The sequence below is a fragment of the Nannospalax galili genome, unplaced genomic scaffold (assembly GCF_000622305.1).
Source record: "Nannospalax galili isolate Female #2095 unplaced genomic scaffold, S.galili_v1.0 scaffold162, whole genome shotgun sequence".
Lineage (NCBI taxonomy): Eukaryota > Metazoa > Chordata > Mammalia > Rodentia > Spalacidae > Nannospalax > Nannospalax galili.
In genome coordinates, this window is record NW_008350388.1 from 208,739 (window position 1) to 231,057 (window position 22,319).

The 22,319-nt window shown below is 44.2% G+C and overlaps 1 protein-coding gene, 1 non-coding gene and 1 pseudogene across 6 annotated transcripts in view; all 3 read right to left on the bottom strand.

Moving 5' to 3' along the window:
• Tmem241 (transmembrane protein 241) overlaps window positions 1–22,319 on the bottom strand; it is a gene marked incomplete at its 5' end in the record, with an annotated part of 121,622 nt that overhangs the window by 3,018 nt on the left and 96,285 nt on the right. For 2 of the 5 annotated variants that reach the window (XR_003851829.1, XM_008847610.3), the window contains 1 exon segment: window positions 7,037–7,101. Coding sequence is in view for 2 of the 3 variants with exons in the window: in XM_008847610.3 (XP_008845832.2) it covers window positions 7,037–7,101 (65 nt within the window). 5 annotated transcript variants of the gene reach the window in all.
• On the bottom strand, window positions 4,702–4,892 carry LOC115072812. Its single transcript, XR_003851831.1, has one exon. It is a non-coding gene; the product is annotated as a U2 spliceosomal RNA (small nuclear RNA).
• Window positions 8,054–10,705, bottom strand: LOC103745691 (annotated as a pseudogene).

Here is a 22,319-nt window from a genome sequence, read left to right on the forward strand (position 1 = left end):
GTCTACATTAGGAACTACATACACTTATGAAGACATTCATAATTATCATCATTTTATAGGATTGCTTTGGTGAGTCACTTTGGTGATCCAACAATCCTATTTAGAAATACTCACGAGTGAAGTTAGGAGGCTCGCTTGTCCCTTGTCTGGTTTGGGCCCCGGGGAGCTGGGAGATGGGGAGCTGGTGGGGGTAGGGCTCTGTCACTACTTTTCTTTGGAAAAATGATTGGGAAGGGGAAGCTATTCTTTGCCTGCATGAGCTGTCCTCGAAAGTACCGTCTCTTCCTCTGAAATAGCTCTGCTATTCTCTTCAGCATGGTTAAAGAATGTACATGTCATCTCACGTCCCTGGGCAAGCGCACAGACACAGCAACTTGATAGGAGAGGCTGCATGGAGCTCTGGTTTGCAAAGCTTTTATTTCAGCCATTTTAAACACTTTCCACTAATCCTCCTTAATCACTAGGGAGCCGACCAGGGCAGAGCTGGCTCTCTGCCGCTTGTTCTCCCACAGCCTAGGAACAATGCTGGAGTGTAATAACCTCACATTTCATCCCTTTGGCTGAGTGATTTTATGAAGCACCCAAGAAGCTTAGTGAATGCTAAAATGAAAACAAATCTTGCTTCATTTACTGTGAAGAAAGCCAGGAGGTGAACTTTGATGTTATTTTTTGAACAGCAAGAGAAGCTGACATGGGGTCCAGGAATCTTAATAGCATTACCACTATTTAAGTCAGAGCTTGGCTGAACTGTTTGTAAATCTTGTAATCCCCATCATTCCTGAAATGAACACACTCCATGTCGCTGAAGCATAACCTCAGACTGCAGTGTACACGTGGCCAGAAACATCCAGCATTACCATCTCTTCCAGAGGGTTATTTCGGCACCTCCCCAACCCTTCTCCCTTCTCCTATGGGGGATCAGAGGCCTTATGTCAACTTTACATCTATTACAGAGGTTATCTGATTAATTCCTCTTACAGGATGGAGACTGTATTTTACCCTACCAGTAGTCCAGTATCCAATATGGTACCCAATATGTATTTATTCAACGAAAGACCTGATTGCTAAATATTAATGCCGTGTCCCATTTGCATTCCAGCTGCTCTGCTTTTTTCTCCCTCTTCCTCACTAAAAAGCATCTCCCCAATGTCTCATTCCCTTGCAAAACAGTAGTTCACAATCTGATAAAGTATGATACAGCTTGAACAGTAATTAACAATGGTTATTAAGAAGGCACTCCTTAATTAACATTGTTTTAAATTGTTATATTTAGAAAGCAAAACAAAATAGGGCCTCATGTAACCCAGGCTGGCCTCAAACTCACTATATAGGAGAGCGTAACTACAGTTGATTTAATATAGCACTGGGACACAAATCCAGGGCTTGACATATGCTTAGGCAAGCCCTCTACCAACTGAACTACATCCTAGCCCTAGATAACATCTCTAAAATGAGTTATCAGCATTTATATTCAAATGAGAAACTGATACATTTCAGACACCGTGATCTCAAAGGTATTTTAGAGTATATTAGGAAAGTTCATAGGATTGGGTGGTCTCCAAAAGGCCCCTAAAATCAAAGATATAGGACATCTTTACTCCAAGATAACTGGGATCATTTTCTTTTCTTTTTCTTTTCTCAGGGTCTCACTATGTAGACCAGGTTGGTTTCAAATGTATGGTCCTCCTGCCTCAGCCTCCCAAATGCTGAAATTCTTGTGTATACCACCACATCCAGCTCTTGAAGATCATTTTCTAAAGGAGCTTGGAGTTAGTGAGGTTTGTACTAGGATTAAGTCTGAAAGGTTGCCATGGTTGGTAACCTGTAATGGATGGCAGGCCCAATGAACGATGGGCAAAGGAGAAAAGCTGGTGGTGGACCACTAGATGGAAGGTACTGCATTTTGGTTATTTCTTCCCTGCCTTGCTCTTGACTCATTCCAAAGAGGAGTGACTCCCACAGTCTATCAAAGGGCCAGACAGCAGATACCATAACTAATTCTACAGGGAGACTGCTCACAGGTGAGAATTTTTCTCTTTTTAAAAAAAAAATTTATTTTATTTTTATTTTGAGTGTATTGGCTGCATGTATGTAATCATTGTATGCATGCACCCATGCCATACAATGCCCATGGAGGTCAGAAGAGGGCATCGGATTCCCCTGAAACTGGAGTTATAGACGGTCGTCAGCTGCCACGTGGGTGCTGGGAATCCAACCCAGGTCCTCTGCAAGAGCAGCCAATGCTCTTAATCACTGAGCATCTCTCCAGTCCCCATTTTTTTCTTTTGCATGTGTTCAACCTCCTTTGCCAAATGTTTGAAACAGAGGGCATCAATATCAATATAAGCCATACAATTCTGTTAATTAAAAAATGAATAATTCAATATAAATCTGGATGTTTAAATTACTGAGCTTGAAATAGACTGTTTTCATAATAAAAAACAAGAGACTTGACTGCACAAGAACAGTTGCTCTTAATTAAAGACTTTGAACACTGAGAATACTGGGTACTTAGGCTGATGATTATTCTTGGATCCAGTGCTTGGAAGGCTGGCCATTTGCTGAATAGTCAGCAAGCACTCGATGCTAGATCAGGATAGGAAGTTGAGGAAACCTGGCCCCTTTGAGAGAGCACCACGTGCAGCCTGGCCCAGGGATGTGTGTGCAACCCTAAACACCTCATTGTTAAACAGTACCATTTTCAGAGCTAGACCCAGAGTGACTGGAGCTGCCGTGGAGAACTTGACCCCTGAGCCGATTCAAATCTCTAACCAGGAGATGAGCAAATTCCTTGGGATGTTTTTAAATTTTTCAATAGCAGCGTCGCCACTCACTTCCACGAACCCTGGGACCAAGGATTTCCAAAGGTGGCAGTTTTGGCCACCTCCCAACCTGCAATATCTTAAAGACATTTTCCAATGAAGTGAGGGGTGCCACCAGCATCTAGTGGCCAGAGTCAGGTTTGTTGCCTGAGATCCAAGAAGGCACAGGACAGCACTTCCACAACAAAGAATTATCTGGCCCTAAATATCATTAGCACCAAGGATGAGAAACCCTACTTGATTTTTACTTATTTATTATTTTTTTATTTTATGTGTATGCATGTATTGCCTGCAATGCCCCAGGAGGTCAGAAGAGGCTGTCAGATCCCCTGGGACTGGAGTTATGGACAGTTGTTAGCTGCCATGTGGGTGCTGGGATTCGAACCCGTGTTTTTAAGCGCTGAGGCATCTCTCCAGCCCCGATTTTTACTTTTTATATTTATTTATTTTGGGGATGGGGAGGGTGGTTATGGGTGTGCACATGCCACGGCATGCATGTGGAGATCAGAGGGCAACGTGCAGGGGTAGGGTCTCTCCTCCCATCATGGTTCCAGTGATCAAATTCAGGTCGTCAGGCTTAGCAGCAGGCTCATTTACTGCTGATCCATCTTGCCGACTCACAACCCTACTTTCATTGAATTTTGGTCAGCTAGGCTGCTGCCCTTCCCAAAATGTAGATAAGCATCCCAGGCATGGGGCTGACCATGCAGAGGCCGAGAGCACTTGGGAGGGCAACTCCTGTTCACCCCAGCAACTAACAGCTGCCTCATGGGAGCAGAGGGGCAACATTCACTCACAGCTGTTCCCCGTTTTCAAAGGAATCTGGAAATCTGGATTTGTAAGAGGAAACTACATTAAATTAGTCACTAGCATTTAAATGTTTAAATGCTAGTGACTAATTTAAAATTTAAAAAGCAAAACACAAGAAACAGTAACTGTACAGGAAAACATAGTAAGTCTAAAAAAATTTTTTAAAACCAACAACAAACCTGCAGCCCAAGCCCTTTGTGACTTCTGATTAGTTTAAATTTCCAGGAGACAAAAGACCAGTCATTCCTGTCTAGGACCTGAGAACTGGTCACTTAGCCATGCTTGAACTTGCCCAGTGTATGGACCAGGCAACCACCTCAGTGCAAGACAGAAATTGGAATTACAGCCTGACACACCCCTTTGGGTTGTGCACTTTGTGGTTGGAAAATTCTTTGAGGCTGAAAACACCATCCTTAACCTCAAGAGTTCTAAAACTCCAGGAAATTCCAAAGTCAAGGTTCCTTTTACAGTTGGCACACATGCTGCTTCCTGGATCTGGGCACACATGGCCTTTCTTTCCATTTTCTTCCAGGCATACCCTTAAATCCACAGGAAGTGTGGCAGTCTGGAGACACAGTCTCTTCCAGACACCCGCCTCTTTCCTAGTCTGATTTGGCGTTTCCTCACTCCAGAGTTGTCTCACTCTGATTTCTCATGATCAGTTTAACACCTGGGTTTCTTTGTTCATTTTGAAATTCTATACAAGATCTCAAGGCCCATGTGAAGAAAGAAAAATACTGTCAAGGATTTAGATTAGCATCATACAGCAGGGAGAGAAACATTTCCCATGTCTCCCTCATGAGCAGACAGATGCCTTGCACACTGTTGGCCCTGCTGATGAGCACTTATTGTGCTCAAGTTAGTTCTGGAAGGCTATGGGCCTTTGGACACAGAGGCTCAGGTCTGAACTCTAGTATGACCACCTCATAGCCCTGAAATCCTTGATCAAAAAAAAAAAGTCACTTAAATGTCTCTGAATCTTAGCTTCTTCATTTTTAAAATGTTTCAATAAGTGTTGACAACACTGTTTTGGTAGTTTTTCTTTTTTATAACAGCTTCAGATCCCCGAGGGGGTGGTACCGTCCCTGGAAGTACTGCAATACCAGGTTGATGCGTGGAGTGGACGGAGCAAGCTCCTATCCCAATTCCTAGTTCCAAAAATCCATTTAATATATTGTCCTCAGATAGAGGACATATCAGATATTAAACTGATAAGAACAGATAGTAAACTTGATCTTAGCCAAAAGGCCAAGAAGCGATTAGTTTCTTCATTTTTAAAATCATAAAAGTGAGCCAGGCATGGTGGTACATGCCTTTAATCCCAGCACTCAGAAGGCAGAGGCAGGCCAGTCTCTGTAAGTTTGAGGCTAGCCTGGTCTATACCACAAGTTCCAGGCCCAGCCAAGGCTTCATATCTCAAAAAAACAAAACAAAACAAAAATTGTAAAAAGTGAGATATTAAGGTAAAAATGTCACAAGTGCAGTGGCCTCTCTATAGATGGTTAGAGTGTATATATGTGTGGGACTTGATATAGTGTGCTTGTGTGTATGAATGCATGTGTGTACATACATTGTGTGCACATGCGTGTGAAGGACAGAGGGTAACCTTGATAATTCACCTTTTTTTAATATTTATTATTTTTATTTTATGTGTATGAGTGTATTGCCTGCATGTATGTGAGTGCACCCATGTTGTGCAATGCCACAGAGGTCAGAAGAGGGCTTCAGATTCCCCTGGAACTGTGGGTGCTGGGAATTGAACCCGCGTCCTCTGCAAGAGCAGTCAGTGCTCTTAACCTCTGAACCATCTCTCCAGCCCCCATCCACCTTATTTTTAAGACAGCATCTCTCACTGACCTGGATTGCTGAGTGCAGGCTAGGCCAGCAAACCCCAGGGATCTGCTTACCTATCTTGGCTTTCTTCCCAGGGCTGGGATCTCAAGTACACACTACTGTGCCCAGCTTTTTTTTTTTTTTAACATGGGTGCTGAGGATTGAACTCGGATCCTCTTGCAAGTACTTTATGGACTGTGCTATCTCCCCAGAACTTTAAATGGTTAGTTAAGAAAAAGAAGACAGAGCAGAGGAGGAGGAAGAAGAAGGTGTGAGAGTTTCCTCACTGTTATTTCCCTTTGCAGCCCTGAGAAAAGTTGGGAATTCCTTTTTCTGAGCAATGTAAGCAAAAAGGCTCCTTTCTGTCAGTCTGGGATGATTTAGACAAGGGCTTGCCTTCCAAAGGGAAATGAACAACTATAAACACCACAGCAGCAGCAAGTTCTGACTTTTACTTGAGAATAGTCCCTGACACATACTAAGCTCGCGATAAATATCCATATACTGAATGAAGCCCTCCCAATACAAGGCCACACAAGATGCAAGTTCACCCCCTGGACTCCCCATCCTGGCATTCCACAGGGCTGCAGTCCTGCCCCTCATGTGCATCCCACAGGAATCTCCTACTGATGTTAGATGTAGCGCCATTGTTTCCATTGTTTCCATGACAGCATCCATGATAATGATGGATGGATATGGAGCATTATCCATGGGAGACAACAGATGGGGCGCCCCCAGGCAGCAGGAACAGCCACACCTTCTGGTACTGTGGTCCAGAGTCAAACAGGCGGCCAGCAGGCCCCATTTTCAAACAAATGCGGAAATAAAAACAAAACCAGAAGGAGTGGCGTGGGTGATAGAGGGCAGTTATTAGGGTTACTCTGATGCTAACAACAAGAAAAATCAATTTTTTTGCAGAATGAGGCTGTACTTGGGCAAAGCTAAGTAATCTGGGGATGATTTAAAAGCATATTAAGGTTGTGCACAAGTTATATATAAACACTATAGCACTTCATGTAAGAAACTTGAATAAATACCTGTGGGCTTGGGTGCCTGTAAGGGTTTCTGGAATAGGCAACCCCGCTCCCCGACACCAAGGGAGTAATGGTGAGTAACCAACAGTGGCAACTCTGTTATGCTAAGTGGCCGAAGGGCTGTGATGATGATCCGAATGGCACGCTGGTTAGCGTAAAAGCTTATCAGGCTGTATATAATGTGCGGGTATATCTTCAGTACCGTATATTATATGAGTTGTGTGAGAACATTACATGAACTCTTCTGAATGTAAATTCACACATCAATAACAGCTAAAAAATGAATAAGTAGGCCATGGTTGCACACACCTGCAACCCCAGCACAGAGGAGGCAGGGGCAGGAGGATTGATACAAGTTTGAGGCCAGCCTGGGCTACAGTGTGAGACCCTGTCTCAAAAAATACCCCCAAAACATAGAATGAGCTGGAGATGTTCAGTGAAGAGTGCTTGCCTAGCAAGTTAAGGCCCTGTGCCCAAGTCTAGTACCCAATGAACATTCCCATGAACGTGCGCTTCCCCTCTCTGCACAAGACTCACCATCCTATGGTTGCGCTGGTCAGAATCATGTCAAACAGCAGAAGTGACAAACCAGCTGTGATGACCTGCAGAAATAATGTGACAGAGGTCATCAGAGCAGCAAGAATCTGGGAGTCTCCAGGGTCATTTCTCCCAAGCTTTAATGGTACATTTCTAACCTCTGCCTATTTTTATGTCCCCATCACCCACAACACACCCCAGTCCCCTTTATTTAATGTGGCTTCTGAGCAAAGAATGTGGTATAGAAAACACTGAGTCCTAGATTGTTTGGGAGCTAGGAATCCCCAAAGAAGCATTTGACTTCCAAAGTCCTCAAAAGGGAGGTGTAGGGTCAAAGCCTCCCTCCTCTCTCCTGAAGAAGAAACATGTCAGCAATAGTATTCCCATCCTGTCTCGGTATAGAGTTCACCTCCGAAGCCATGGTGCTCAGGGACCTGTGCCCAGATCCTCAGGGCAAACACTTATCTGTCAACCTTCCTTGTCCATAGCAAGTCTATTGATTTTCAGGGGGAAAAAATTGACTACACAAAAGACCTGTTTCTTGTTTTCAGGGGCATTAAAACAAAAACCAGACCAGAACAGCAAAAGGCATGGACAACAGCAGTCTCCCTTCCCCTCCTCTTTATTCTTTAGAGGCAGGGTTTATGTAGCTCAGACTGGTTTCAAACTTGAGATCCTCCTGTCTCAGCTTCCTGAGTGATGAGATTATAGATGTGCACACCCATCCTCAGCCTTCCTTTCAAATGAACTTTTTATTTTCATTTTAAACAAGAAGTTTATTTAAATAAGATGCTTGATTTGAAGGGAAAACTATCTAGGATTCGTTTTCTTTCAAGAGTAATTTACCCATACTTAAAGACAGATTGCCCAACATATAACAGCTATGTACAAAAAAATTATAAAATTGTCCTTGGTTTTACAATGATAAATGAAAAGCATTAAAATTCTCCAATCAAACAAGGTATGCAAGGATTTCTGTGTTGTTGTTTTTTTGTTAAACAAGAACAGCAAAATAACTTACTGGAATAAGCGCTGACGGAGCACGCCACTAAGGGAGAACGGGAGGTTTTCACAGAAACAGCGCATTCCCATCCCATCTCCATCTGATATCAACCGAAATAGAACACCGACCATTTAGATTTAAAAAGAAAAAAGCACAATATGCCTGTGCACATACTCCAGTTACGTTATGTCCAAGAAAGGAATGGGATGGGAAAATCAAAGAATAGAGAAAACTACTGTAGTCGTCAAGATGCGATGGAACCAAATTGCAGCTTTCTAATTGAGAATGTATTCTTGGTCTACAACAAAATTCTGGAGAAAAGTAGCAGGTTTCCTTTAGGCACACACCGCCTGTCTGCTGCTGGACACATCAACTGCCTCTTCGTCCTCCGTTTCCAACTGTGCGGGTGTGTCTGTTTCACTCACTGGCTGCTCATCAAATCAGAATCTAATCTGCCTCATTGACAAACACTGTCGTTCACAATAGGCTTTCATTAGTTTACTAAGTGGTGTGTGTCTCTTAATCTTAAACTTCACCATCTTCAAATTAATATGATTGTTGTTCTCAGTCTTGACTCCTTCCTTGGGTTCTCGTTAGCCATAGAAAGCACCTGAGTCTCCTCAGCTGCCGTTTCACAAAAGACATACCAGGTCCACACTGAGGAGCACACAAGCAGCACCAGGAGCAGCAGCAGGAGGCAGCAGCCTCAAATGAACTTTTTTAAAAAAGTTTTATGCATAGGAATGTTTTGCCTGCATGTATGTAATTGCATCACATGTATGCAATACCCATGGAGGCCAGAAGAGGGCACCGGATACCCTAGAATGGGAGTTACCAATGGCTGTTAGCTGCCATGTGGGTGCTGGGAACCAAACTCAGGTCCCACCAGTGCTCTTAACTGGTGAGCTATCTCTCCAGCCCTTAATTGAACATTTGACTTACAACTTTTTTTTTTTTTTTTTTTTTGGTCTTTTTGAGACAGGGTCTTCTTATAGCCCCAGCTGGCCTGGAATTCACTATGTAGTCCAGGCTGGCCTCAATCTCTCACAGAGATCTGTCTGCCTGTACCTCCCAAGTGCTGGGATTAAAGGCATGCACTACTATGCCTGGTGACTTACAACTTCGTTATGTGTGGTCAGCTTCATAGCCTTAAAATTGTATTACCTTGCAGTGCAGTTGTCTGATTTACTAACTACACGAGTGAGTTCATCTGTTTCCTTCCTTATTTTCTAGGGAAGACTAAAGCTGCTCTTGATGATGAAGGTTAATTCTAACACGAAGGCTAATTCTAGACCGAAGTTGCAACCTGGAGCCCCTGACTGCAGTGGCCCTTTAAGGACCGCTGTTTGGAGAAATAGGAGTTCACATGGTGTGCACCTGACTTTACTACATTCCTTTGCATTCGCCATTTGATTGTTATTTTCTCTTCCTTCGCTTCCTTTGCACAGTCTGGAACACAGTTAACTATCCCGCTAGTCTCTCTTTCCTTTCCTAATGTTGCGGCTGTTTTCTGGCACAGTGCCAATGAGAGGGGAAGTCTGCAGACTACAATGGCTTGGCTGTGTCATCAGCAGGGCAGACCACAGCACTCCATGGTGCTCTGAGCAGCCCAGCTCCCTTCTCTTTCTTCACCTTTGCCTTTCTTTAAAAAAAAGTTACAATTATTTATTTAGTGGGGGTTGAGGGGATACCACAGTGTGCATGTGAAGGTCAGAGGACAACTTAGAGGAATGGGTTCTTTCCGTCCACAATGTAGGTTTGGGGGTTCAAACTCAGGTCATCAGATTTAGCAGCAAGCACCTTTACCTGCTGAGCCATCTCACTGGCCCATCTTCGCCCCTCTCTCTCGGCTCTTGGAGACCTTCTTTGCTGGATTCTTTGCTTATTCTCTGACTGCCTCTTTCATGCCCAGCCTGAGAAGAGAGATGCATCCCTTGGGCAACAACACTCCCAGCACAGCAGGCCTGTGCCTCTGTACCCCTGTGGGGTTTTGGAGCTTAGGAAGAATCCTGTCCACCAGGAGTCAGGCAGCTGGCCTGATTATTCCTATGAACTGTGCCTTTTGCCAAGAAAAGCATGTCTTAAAATTTTCAAACAAGTTCTTACTTGAGAATAAGCTTGGTCTAACAGCCACGAGGGTGCTTTCCCCTTCTGCTCCATTCCCTCCTGGAAACGTCTGTGGCGTGCTTCCTCCTGGGCCACTTTTACAAGCTTCTCCGAAGTTTTCTCTTTTAATGAGCAAGTCTGCTGCTGGCTGTGGCACTTGGTAACATGTTATAAATCCATGTTGCTCGTTTCTATCTTGGTGTAGTGGCATGTTTGTATGGCAGGGCTACTGCGCAGTTGGCAGGTCGCTTTCTCATGCATCCCATAAGAACCAGCAGTTCCAGAAGCGTCTCTACTTTCTTTTCCTTCCATCACTCGTTCTAGCAGTCGGGTCTCTTCAGGGGGGCATTTTACACACACATCCACACAGTCACCAAAGTTTTACCATTTCACAAAAGTCACCCCATAAGGACAAGCAGCAGGTGGCAACACCTCTCAGAGGACACCAGGCAGCTCGCCAGCCTGGCTCATCTGCGAGTGAATGATTCCCAAAGGTTGACCTCTCCATGTGTCCAGTTCAAATTCAAGTCTAAGCAAAGTAGTAGGCCTTTGTCTGCCATGAGTCTTCGGGGCTGCTCAGGAATACTCAAGGGCTGGGCCACTCATGGTGACACACCCACATAAAAAGCTGGCACAGCAGTGCATGCTTGTAATTCCAGTGATAGAGAGATGGGAGGCAGAGACAGGTGGATCTCTGGAGCTCACTGGCCAGTCTGCCTAACTTGGTGAAGTTCCAGGCCAATGAAAGACCATGTGCCAATCAAAAAATAGAAAGGCACTTGAGGAATAATACCTGAGGTTGTCCTCTGACCTGTACACCCATGGGTATACTCATGTACACATATGTATATACACATGCACACACACACACACACACACACACACAAAGAACCCACTGAAAGCAAAGATCACAGATCTTTGCACACTCATATTCACAGAAGCATTATTCACAACAGGCAGAGTTGGAAGCAACCCAAGTGCTCACTGAGAGATGACTGAATAAACACATTGTGACTCACATAATGGAATATTATTCAGCTTTGAACAAGAGTGCTTTAGAAAAGAGGAAATTCTGATACATGTTTCAACATGGATGTTAGGCTAAGTGAAATCAACCAGATACAGGAAGGAAAAAGTTGTTTGATTCTACTGATATAAGTTGCCTAGTTATTAAACTCATAGAAACAGAACATAGAATGGGCGTTTTCATGGCCTGGAGGAGCTGGAAGGGGGAGTTAGTGCTGAGTGGGTCCAGGGTTGAGGTTTGGGAAGAAGACAAATTGTTGTGATAGATAGTAGTGAGAGTTGCACAGAGCGTGGATGCAGCTGATGCTATTGGACTGTCCATTCAAGAGTGCTTAAGAGGGCAAATCTCATATTTACTAGGGAGGGAGGGAGGGAGGGAGGGAGGGAGGCAGAAACAGAATGAGAATATCTATTTTTTCTGCCTAAATTCTTGATCCTTGCCTCTTCCCCAGCTTTGCCCAACTAAAGCCTGATGTCTTCGGGTGAACGCCCCACACTGAAGTCCCAGTCATGTAGTTTAACCTCCAAAATCATCTGTTAATGGCATTAAGAGGGTGGCAACTTAATTCCATGCAGTTGTTGGGAGGAGAGGCCCTTGGGCAGTGGTTAGGATTAGATAAAATCATTAGTGGAGGGCCCCATGATTGAACCCTATTGGTTTTATATGAAGAGGGAGAGACCAGACACGGAGACAACCATTGCTCCCTGTCCCTTGCCACTCAATTCCATGTGCCACTTTGGGACTCTGTCAACACGAAGGTTGATATGAGAACTGAGCCAATGTCAGTGCTACATGCTCAAATGTGCAAAGCTGTGTGAAAAGAACTGGACCCACTACTTTTCTCTGGGGAGCAACCGAGCATGCGGCAGGCCCAAGACTGACTTTCTTTTTGCTTGCTCAATCAGCTCTGAAGGAAGCTTCCTTGTGTGTTTAAAAGTTCCTGATTTGGGGACTGGGAAAATAGTTAAACGGTTAAAGTACTTGCCACATAAGCATGAGGATTGGAGTTCGGATCCCCAGAAATCCATGAACATGCTGGGTGGGTGTGGTGACCTGACTGTTATTCCAGCCTAGGAAGGCAGAGACGGGATCCCCAGAACAAGCTGGCTAGCAAGGCTAGCGATATCATTGAGCTCTGGGTTTGACTGGGAAGCCTTTCCTTGCGAATAAGATGGAAGAGCGATAAAGAATGATTCCTGGCATTGGCTTCGGGTCTCCGCACGTACATGCACATATGTGCATGCACCTACACATGTGCATACATAAATGGATGTACACCATACACATAAAAATGGAAAAAGGAAAAAAGCTCATGATTTGTTCTGAAAGATACATAGAAACATGTCACTTGAGCACAGAAACTAAATCACTTCTTGTGAAGCACAAAACAGGTGTTTAAAAACAAAAGGATAGACAGGAGCTGGAGAGATGGCTCTGCAGTTAAAGCACTGGCTGCTCTTGCAGAGGATCCAGGTTCGATTCCCAGCACCCACATAATTGCTAAGCATCAATTGTCACTCCAGTTCCAGGACCCAAAGCCCTCTTCAGCCTCCATGGGCATTGCATGACACAGTTGTACTTACATACAAGCATACAAAACACTCATATACATAAAATAAAAATAAATAAAATTAACAAACAACAAAACAAAAGGGAGAGCCTCAGGGTTCTGGAATACCTAGGATGAGTGCAAAGGGATGTACTGGTGTGCATGTGTGTAAGTGGCAGGCAGTGTAACTCTAATTCCTGACTTCCCAAAGGCAAGCTGTTCACAAAGCAGTCATTCTACCAAGGACAGCAGGCATAGAATCATTCGGAGCTTTTATCTCTCTGCCCAGCCCTGAAGGGCTCCCCTGACCTTTCCTATCACTTCCTGAGTACCAGTCCTGGGTACTTTGATGCTTGTTTGCACAGGAGGCATCTTGAATGCCTCAGTGTTTTCTGCTATAACATAATACCACAGCCTGGGTAATTTACAAAGAACAGGGATTGAGTTGGGTACAGTGGCACACACCTGTAATCTTAGCACATGGTTGGCAGCAGCAAGTAAGTAGTTCGAGGCCCAACAGGAATACACAGTGAGACCCTTTTGGTTTGTTTATGTTTATTTATTTAATTGGGCGAGGAAGGGCATGTGACACATGCTAGCCTGGTCTACAGAGTGAGTTGGAGGTCAGCTGTGGCTACAGGGAGACCCTGTCTCAAAAAACAACAACAAAAAAATTAACACCCCCCCCAACAAAACTAGAGAGTATCTCAATGGTTAAGAGCACTTGATGCTCTTGCAGAGGACCCATGTTCAGTTCTCAACACCCACACAGCAGCTAACAACCTGGCAGACACAACCATCCAGATCTCCAGTCAAAGGGGATCCAGTGCTTTCTTCTGGCCTCTGCACACACATGGTGTACATACATATATACAGACAAATACACATAAAATAAAAAGAATAAACCTTTTAAAAAAAACAACAACACTAAGGCTATGGAAATGGCTTCGTGGATAAAACACTGTACAAGCATGGGGACCAGAGTTCAGATCCCACAATGTAAAAGCCAGGAAGGCATGATGACCACCTATAATCCCAGTACTTAGGAGGTAAAGACAGGAGGTCCTGGGGGCAGGCTGGCTGACTAGAGCAACCAGAATTGGAGGGCTGCAGGTTCAGCATGTTAAACACACATGGGCATACATACACACATGTACACCATACACATAAAAAAATGGAAAAAAGAAAAAAAGCTCATGGTTTGTTCTGAAAGATACATAGGAACATGTCGCTTGAGCACAGAAACTAAGTCTCTTCTTGTGAAGACAAAACAGGTGTTTAAAAACAAAAGGATAGATGGGCTTCCTGAATAAATAACATGGAAAGTGATCAAGGAAGACACCCAGCATCAACATCTATCCTTCACGCACATACATGTGCACATGCATACATATATACATGTATTCACACACTTGTAAGCATGGATACACACATGTACACTCACCACTCACACAGTTTTAAAAAAACAACGTAAAACAAAACCCAGAGCAGAGACTTATTGGGTTCACAGTGGTTCCATAGGCAAGAAAGCCCCAAAATGTGACAGTGACATCTAGAGAGGCCTCTAGGCTACGTCATGACAGGAAGAAAGGGTAATGAAGCATGCATAGGACAGGGCAAAGAAACCGGGCTGATTCCAACGTTTTTATCAAGAGCTCATGATAACTAATCTACTCCCAGGATAACAGCATCATCCATTCATGAAGCACAGTCTCCTGACCTCACCTTCTCATAATACTGTTACAATGGCAATTAAATGTCAATGTAAGTTTGGAGGGGACAAGTCAAACCACAGGACTGAATGATCACCTGATGGGGTGTCCTAGGGCAAATATGAGTACTGAATCTGGAAGCCTAAAGGAACCCCTCACCCCCCATCCTCTCTCATTGTGCCTCCCGAGGCCACCTGGTCCATGGAACAGGACCTAACTTGGACACTGCTCTGCTCTACAACCCAGAGAAAGAGCTTTCTAGCCTGTTTGGTTCTGGCCAGTCTTTGGCCCCTTGACTATAGCCTTAACTTTGACCTCAGAGTCTTAGGATGACCTTATATGTTACTCTGAGTTCCAACTACAGCCTGGATTTCTGATCTCAGGCCCCATCTGCCATATGCAGTGCTAACAAAACTCTTATGACCCAGCAAACACTATGTGTGGGCTCACCTATCTTGCTCCCAAATCTGGCCATTTCCCCTCTTCCCCTGCCCTGGACTTTAGAAAAGAGAACAAAAGGCCTCATCTCCAAGGCATTAGGTGGGATGTCACATGTTCTACCATCTAATAGTTGGTTGGTCCCTGGATGCATGAACAGTCATTGCAAGGGACCGCAGTGCAATTCATTCCACCGTGATGGATAAAACCAAGCTACCAACATTCCAAAGTTAAGTCAGGGCCCAGAGGTTAAGGACCCAATTGCAGAGAGCTTACTATGGGGTCCTTCAACTCCTCTAACCACCTTCCATGAAATAATATTGACCAAGACACAAGAGTGTCTCAAAAAAAATACATTTTGTCCTCCAAAAATGTCAACAAAAGCATAAGCATTCTTTTAAAAACTCTTAAAATGGCAAAAGCCTGCTCTTTCTTGCAAAGGGATTTACTCTTAGAATTCGTCATTTAAAAGATGTAAGAATTGCTATTAGTACCAATCACTGTTCTTGCTTTTAAAGCATTTTTAGAAATCCAGGTTTTTCCCTAAGAAAGAAGAATGTTGTCAGTTGCACAATATCTCCCTGGCAGACCTGAATAACAAACAGCAGGCCCCGCTGCAGCCCAACCCATGTCAACAACAGCAGGACTCAACACAACACACAGCCTTGGGCTTTGAACTTCCTGGCTTTGTCCACGGACAGAACAACCTCTGTATTATTTAAACAAACTTTGGTGTTTAGAGCAGATCAGATTTATTTTTCAAACATTCATCTCAATCCTAAGACCCAATTTTCGGTTTAAGGGAAACAAGGCAAGGGCGTTAATGGGTACCTGCCAAATAGTAAGATATTTGGGAAAAGAATCTGACATTCAGGCTTCTTGTCAGGTTGTTTAAAAGCACATGAATCTTAAGAAAAAAAGTAATGCACATGAGGCCATCTATCACCTGCTTCTTCAGCCCAAGCCTCACTCTTAAGCCAGCTGCGGTTTTCCAGACCATTCTGAGCATTGCCTTGCATTTCTTCAGCAAGTTCTCCCTGCCTGGAATCATGACACAGGCCTGCCCACACGGTTCCCAGTCACGTGGTTCCTACTCACCACTCAGAAGTCCACCCTCAGAAATGTTTCCTGAACCTGGCCCCCACACATATACCTGATTGGAACAGGTATTTCTTCTCTGGGTAGGCTCCACAGAAAAGACCCAAGATGAGATCACTCTGGTGCCAAGTCAGAGAAGGTTCTAATTGAGTCCTGGACCAACTGACTGTGACTTGGAAGGCACAGAACATGGACACTCACTCTTGAACTTCATGGATGGAAATTAGGAGGGGATAGTTTCCTGATGGGAAGGCCTGGAAAGTTCTGGGAGACAGAAAGGAGTGTCTTTTTATTATTATTCTTTTTCTTCCTTTCGTGTATGTGTGTGTGTGTGTGTGTGTGTGTGTATGCATACATGTTTTCATGCAAGCAGGCACATATGTATGTGCAAGTACATGTACGTGTGTGTCCATCTATCTCTGTGTGTATGTGTGTGCAGAACCAGAGGTTGATGTCAGGAATCTTCCTTGAATGCTCATCCACCTTATTCTTTTAAAAATAATTTATTCATTATTTTTATTTTATGTGTATGAGTGTATTGCTTGCATGTATGTAAGTGCACCCATGTCATACAATGCCCATGGAAATCAGAAGAGGATGTCAGATTCCCCAGGAACTGTAGTTACAGACGGTTGTTAGCCACCATGTGGGTATGAGGAATTGACCCCAGGTCCTCTGCAAGAGCAGCCAGTGCTCTTAACTGCTAAGCCATCTCTCCAGCCCCTCTTCCATGTTATTCTTTGAGGCAGTCTCTTAATCAAATCCAGAACTTACCAGTACAGAGTCTAGCTGGGGATCCTGTCTGCCTTCTAAGGTTAGAGTTGTAGGTGGGCCACCAACCCACCCAGCATTTACGTGGGTTCTGGGGATCTGAATGCCAGTACTCTTGCTTGTGTGGCAAGCTCTAACTGCTAGGCTAGCTCCCCAAACCCCAAGAGGCAGCTTTCATCCTATGTGCAAAGCATGGTCCAAAACAAGCTGTCAGTACCACCTGGGTGCTCGCAGGAACCACAGCAGCTCAGGCCCCAGCCTGACTGAACAGCACGGCCTGGAACCAGGGGACAGTGTGACACTGCAGTGTAGGGAGTTCTACACTTACAGTGTCAGCACCAAGATGCAAGACCTACTTTCTCCAGCTGCTACATAAATGTTTTGCCATGCCTCTTGGGACCAGACTTGCCTTCTCCCTGGCCACAGAGCTAGAGATATATGTCAGACAGTCTTGGATTGGAGTCTGAATTCCTGACTCCCATGAATGTCCCCCATGTGGCCTTACTTTTAGGTTCAAGAGGAAATCTAATATAACTCTCATAATCCAAGAGCAGAGTTTTCCTCCAAGGACCCGTGTTCTCTAGATAGAAACCACAACTAAGGCTAAGAACTTTATTTTGCATTCTTTAAATATTCAAATAACACTCACTATTCACCCTGTGATTTATTACCATAATCAGTATAATTATTAATGAGCAACAACTCATGCTAACAGCTAGACATGACTATTAATACTATTTGATAATTTCTCATTAAAATATATGAACTGCTCATTTTGCCAGATATCAGAAAAACATTTATTTAAGCAAAATGGAGTGAGACATGGATGGGAAACAAAAAGAGATGAGAGTCGTGTGAAGGAAAAGGGAATTTTAACAAAGAGAGATTGTAGGCAACTGTTAGCAAAATCCTATATTTTCTGAATTTTATGAGAGAAGAAACAAGAGAACAAAATTAGGAAAATGTGACATGAATATCAAGGCCAAGGGAGGAAAGTGACCAAAGTGTAAGGACAGGAAATATCCCAGACACCAGTCAAGGGAAAAAAGGGAAGAAAGTGACCAAAGTGTAAGGACAGGAAATGTCCCAGATATCAGTTTTGTGAGAGCCACATGCCTGATCTCAGAACTGTCCCACACCATATCCCTGCACAAGAGAGAGATCACCCCACTTTAAAGATGAAGAAATTGAAGCTCATGGTGTGTAAATACCTTGCTCAAAGCATACAGTTACAAGGAGAGTTAGTACTAAAACCCAGATTTCCTGAGTCGTAGACCAAACCTTCTGCTGCAGGCAAACCCTCCACAGAGGCTTTGCTCAACCCTAGAGATGCCAACATGATTTGGTAGTTCTCAACCTTTGCTATAAATCTAGAATCCTGTGAGAAGTCAAAAACAAATAAAAATTCACTGACACCCTGTTCCATTCTATCAAATAGGAATTTCTTAGGTCTCAAGTTTGACATTCTTAAGAAATTATCCTTATAATTCTCATATCAAGATATAGTTGAGGGGTCAGCAAGATAGCTCAGTGGATAAGGGCACTTACCACCAAGCCTAATGACCTGAGTTCAACCCCCAGGACCCACATAGTGGATAGGAAGAACCAAACTGTCCTCTGACCACACATGTGCTGTGGCATGCACTGCCCCCCATAATAAATAAATACATGTAATAATAAAAAACACTTTAAAAAAGATAGGGTTGACTCTCATAATTGATAGATTACTAATTTGAGTATTGATTTATTAGTATTAAATTGCCAAGCATTACAGAACCTCATAACATCACATAACACAGATGTATAGGCCAGAATCTGTCCAAACAAGCCGTCATGTCCCACCCTTATTGTCACTGCAGGATTAACTGCACCATTTCACATTCTCACCAGCAATCTATGAAGGTTCCAACTTCTTCCCATACATGCTACCACCTGTCTTTTAAATCATTGCCATCCTAGTGGGTATGAAGTGGTTTGGGCTTCTGTGTCTGTGGATTAATGATGCTGAACATCTAGTGGGCGTCTTCATCTTTCTTTGCCCATTTTAAAGACTGGAGTTATCTTTCATTATTGAGGCATAAGAGTAACTTATTCTAGATTTTTTTTTTTTGTGGGTTTGTTTCATTGAGACAGGGTCTCCCTGTAGCCCCAGCCTGGAACTCACTATGTAAACCAGGCTAGCCTCAATCTCACAGAGATCTGCCTGCCTCTACCTCCCAAATGCTGGGATTAAAGGCATTTGCCACCACACCCAGTTATGTTTTTTATTTTTAATTATTTGTGTGGGGGGGGTTGGGTATGTTGACTGCAAACCTGTGGATTGGACTGGATTGGCATTGGATCCCCTGGAGCTAGAGCCACCCAACGTGGGTACTGGAAACTGAACTCAAGTCCTCTGCAAGAGCAGTACATGCTCTTAACTGCAGAACCATCTCTCCAGTCCCATTTGCATATTCTGAATACAAGTCCCATATCAAACACATTCATCTGAGGGACAGGTTCATCTCCAGCACCCAAAATGATAAATAAATGCCAAAGCATGTGATCTTGTGTTGTGCGTTCCGTCTCTGTTGATCTCCCATGCCATGCTCACCGAGGAGAAGTCACATTCACATGGACATTCAGTGTGAGGACAGCCACCTGCAGCTCCATGGTGATGGGCAGATACCCACCCTGCTGATATCTGAGTCTTCAACATCCTAGCCTCTACAACCATGAGAAACTAAACTTCTAGGCTGGGAAGATGGCTTGGCTGGTAAAGCGCTTGCCTTACAAGTATGAGGATCTGAATTTGATCCCAAGGACCCACATCAAAAGCCACAGAGGGGCTGGAGAAATGGCTCAGTGGTTTCAGAGCACTGGCTGCTCTTCCAGAGGACCCCAGTTTGGTTCCCAGTACCCACATAGTGGCTAACAACTCCAGTTCCGGGGGATCCAACACCCTCCTCTGACCTTCATGAGCATTGCACAACATGGGTGCCTGTACACACATGCAGGCAATACACTCATACACACAAAAAATGAAAGTAATAATAAAATACATATTTTTAAAAAGTCAGCAGAGTGGCACAGCAAATGGGAGGAAGAGAAAGTAGACCCCTGGAGCTCGATGGCCAGTGAGTCTAGTCTACTCCCCAGCCAACGAGAGACCCTGTCTCAAAGAAAAGGTGGGCAAGAGAGAGAGATGGAGGGAGGGAAGGAAGGCGGGGGAGAATACATTTTCGCAGCTGAAGTCACTCAGTCTACGGCACTTTGTTACAGCAGTCGGACTAAGACACTCTTCTTTGCTCCTTTGAAGAGTTTTTAAAATGTAAATTTAAAAATGAAATGTTTCAAAAGAAACCTTCACTGAATTAGAAGTAGCGAAAGAAAAGGACTTTGAATTTTCCCTGAGAGCACTATCCTAGGCCCTAGAGAGGCAGCAAGAAAGGCAAGTGCCGAGCGGCACAGCAGCCCCACACTAGTCAGTACTAGACATGACTGAGGAAATGGTCTCAATATCACATTGGTAAAGGTTAAGATATAGGTGTACTCTGAATGTCCCGGAACAAGCCCCGCTTGTGTGAAGTCTGAAGGGCAAGGAAGAAATGCCAGGTGGGGAGGGTGGGAAGGGCATTTTCTACAGAAGGAACAGCATGAGCAAGCTCAGGAAATGCTACGCTACTAGGTGACAACTGAAATGCCAAGTGTGGGGTGGACAGCAGCCACCACCAACACCCAAGGAAAACTGAAGACAGAGGAAAAGGCACTCGCCTGAAAGGCCTTTCTCCTAGTAAGGAGCTTAAAAAGAAACCCTAGAGAGTCAAACCCACTCAAAGTAGAGAGGCAGCTGGCCTGTGATTTGGTGTGTAGTTGTGTGCTTGACAAGCGATTGCAAAAGAGCATCTCCATCTTTGTGTCCATGTCCGTGAGAGCAGAGAGACAGCAGCCCAGAGTCCTGGGAGATGCCACCACTGGGCCACCACTCACTGAGTGACCGACCTCAGGTTCCACCTCTGGCAGGTGTAGCCTCCTGGTGGATCCCTCTCTCTGAACTTCTGGCTTTCTTCTAAGAACAAAGGAAACATCTAGAAAGTATTTCTCAGGGACTGAGTTTCATTTAATCTCTTTCTTAGATGGGGGTCAAGGGATGTTTTTCATTCTGTGACTGACTCCAGTGAGTCTGTATCTGTGTTTGTGTATGCACATATGGCACATGTTCCTGTTTGTGTGCATGTGTGGGTATGGGTATGTGCATAAGGAGACCAGAGATCGACATTTTGACACTTGGTGTCTCCCTCAATCACTATCTTTTTTTGAGACACGTATCACACTCAACTGGGACTCACCAGTCCAGCTGGACTTGCTGGCCACTAAGCCCCAGGGTCCTCCTGCTTCTGCCTCCCCAGTATTGCAGGCATGGCCCCTTGCATCTGCTTTTGTATGCAGGTTCTGCTGGTTGTATGCCTTTGTATGCAGGTCAAACTCAGATCCTTATATTCCCATGGCGCACCATGCCAATGGAGCAACCCCCTAACCTTCCCGTGAGAATTTTTTTTTTTTTTTTGATCTTTTTGAGACAGGGTCTCCTTGTAGCCCCAGCTGTCCTGGAACTTGCTATGTAGACCAGGCTGGCCTCGAACTCACAAAGATCCACCTGTCTCAGCCTTCCAAGTGTTGGGATTAAGAGTGTGTGCTACCACACCCAGTTCCAGTGAGCATTTTTAAGAAGTTTAAAAAGACAACTGGGAGGGTGCAGGGGGGGGCTGGAGAGATGGCTCACTGATTAAGAGCACTGGTTGCTCTTGAAAAGGACCCAGGTACGAATCCCAGGACCCACATGGCAGCTAACAACTGTCCATAACTACAACTGTGCCTACCTCCGAGGGCATTGCACAACACAGGTGCAACTACACACATGCAGGCAATACACTCATTCACAGAAAACAAAAATAAATATTTTTTAAAAAGTCAGCTGGGTCGGATGTGGTGGCACACACCTTTAATCCCCGCACTTGGGAGGCAGAGGCAGGTGGATCTCTGTGAGTTCAAGGCCAGCCTGGTCTACATAGTGAGTTCCAGGACAGCTGCGGCTACAGGGAGACCCTGTCTCAAAAAGATGAGGGAGGGAGGGAAGGGAACAGAAGAGATCTTAGTCATAAAGCAGAGTATCCAAAGTTTATATCTTATTCATAGTAATTAGGAACTATAGTATCAATTTCATTACACGTAATCAGGCTTTCTGTAGGCGAGCTTTAATAATCCTAGTCATATAACCACCTGTAAAAAAAATTGCATTCGAGGTAGTTATCTTATAAATCACCTAGGAAAGCCCATTCATTTGGATTCAGAAAATATGGCAATGGAGAGAGCAATACCGGCCTCTAACCCCAGAATGTTCCAGTTTTTCATAATGAGGAAGGATTGATTTAAATATACACACCACAAATGATCCATGGGTTTATCAATGTACACTCAGGAGTTACCTTTTTCTCTTTCTTCATCACTGGCCATAGCTTCCCAATCATCCAATCCGGCATCCTCCGTTTCTTCTTCTTCCTCTGCAAGTAAAAGTTGCCACTTGAGAACACAGAAATCAT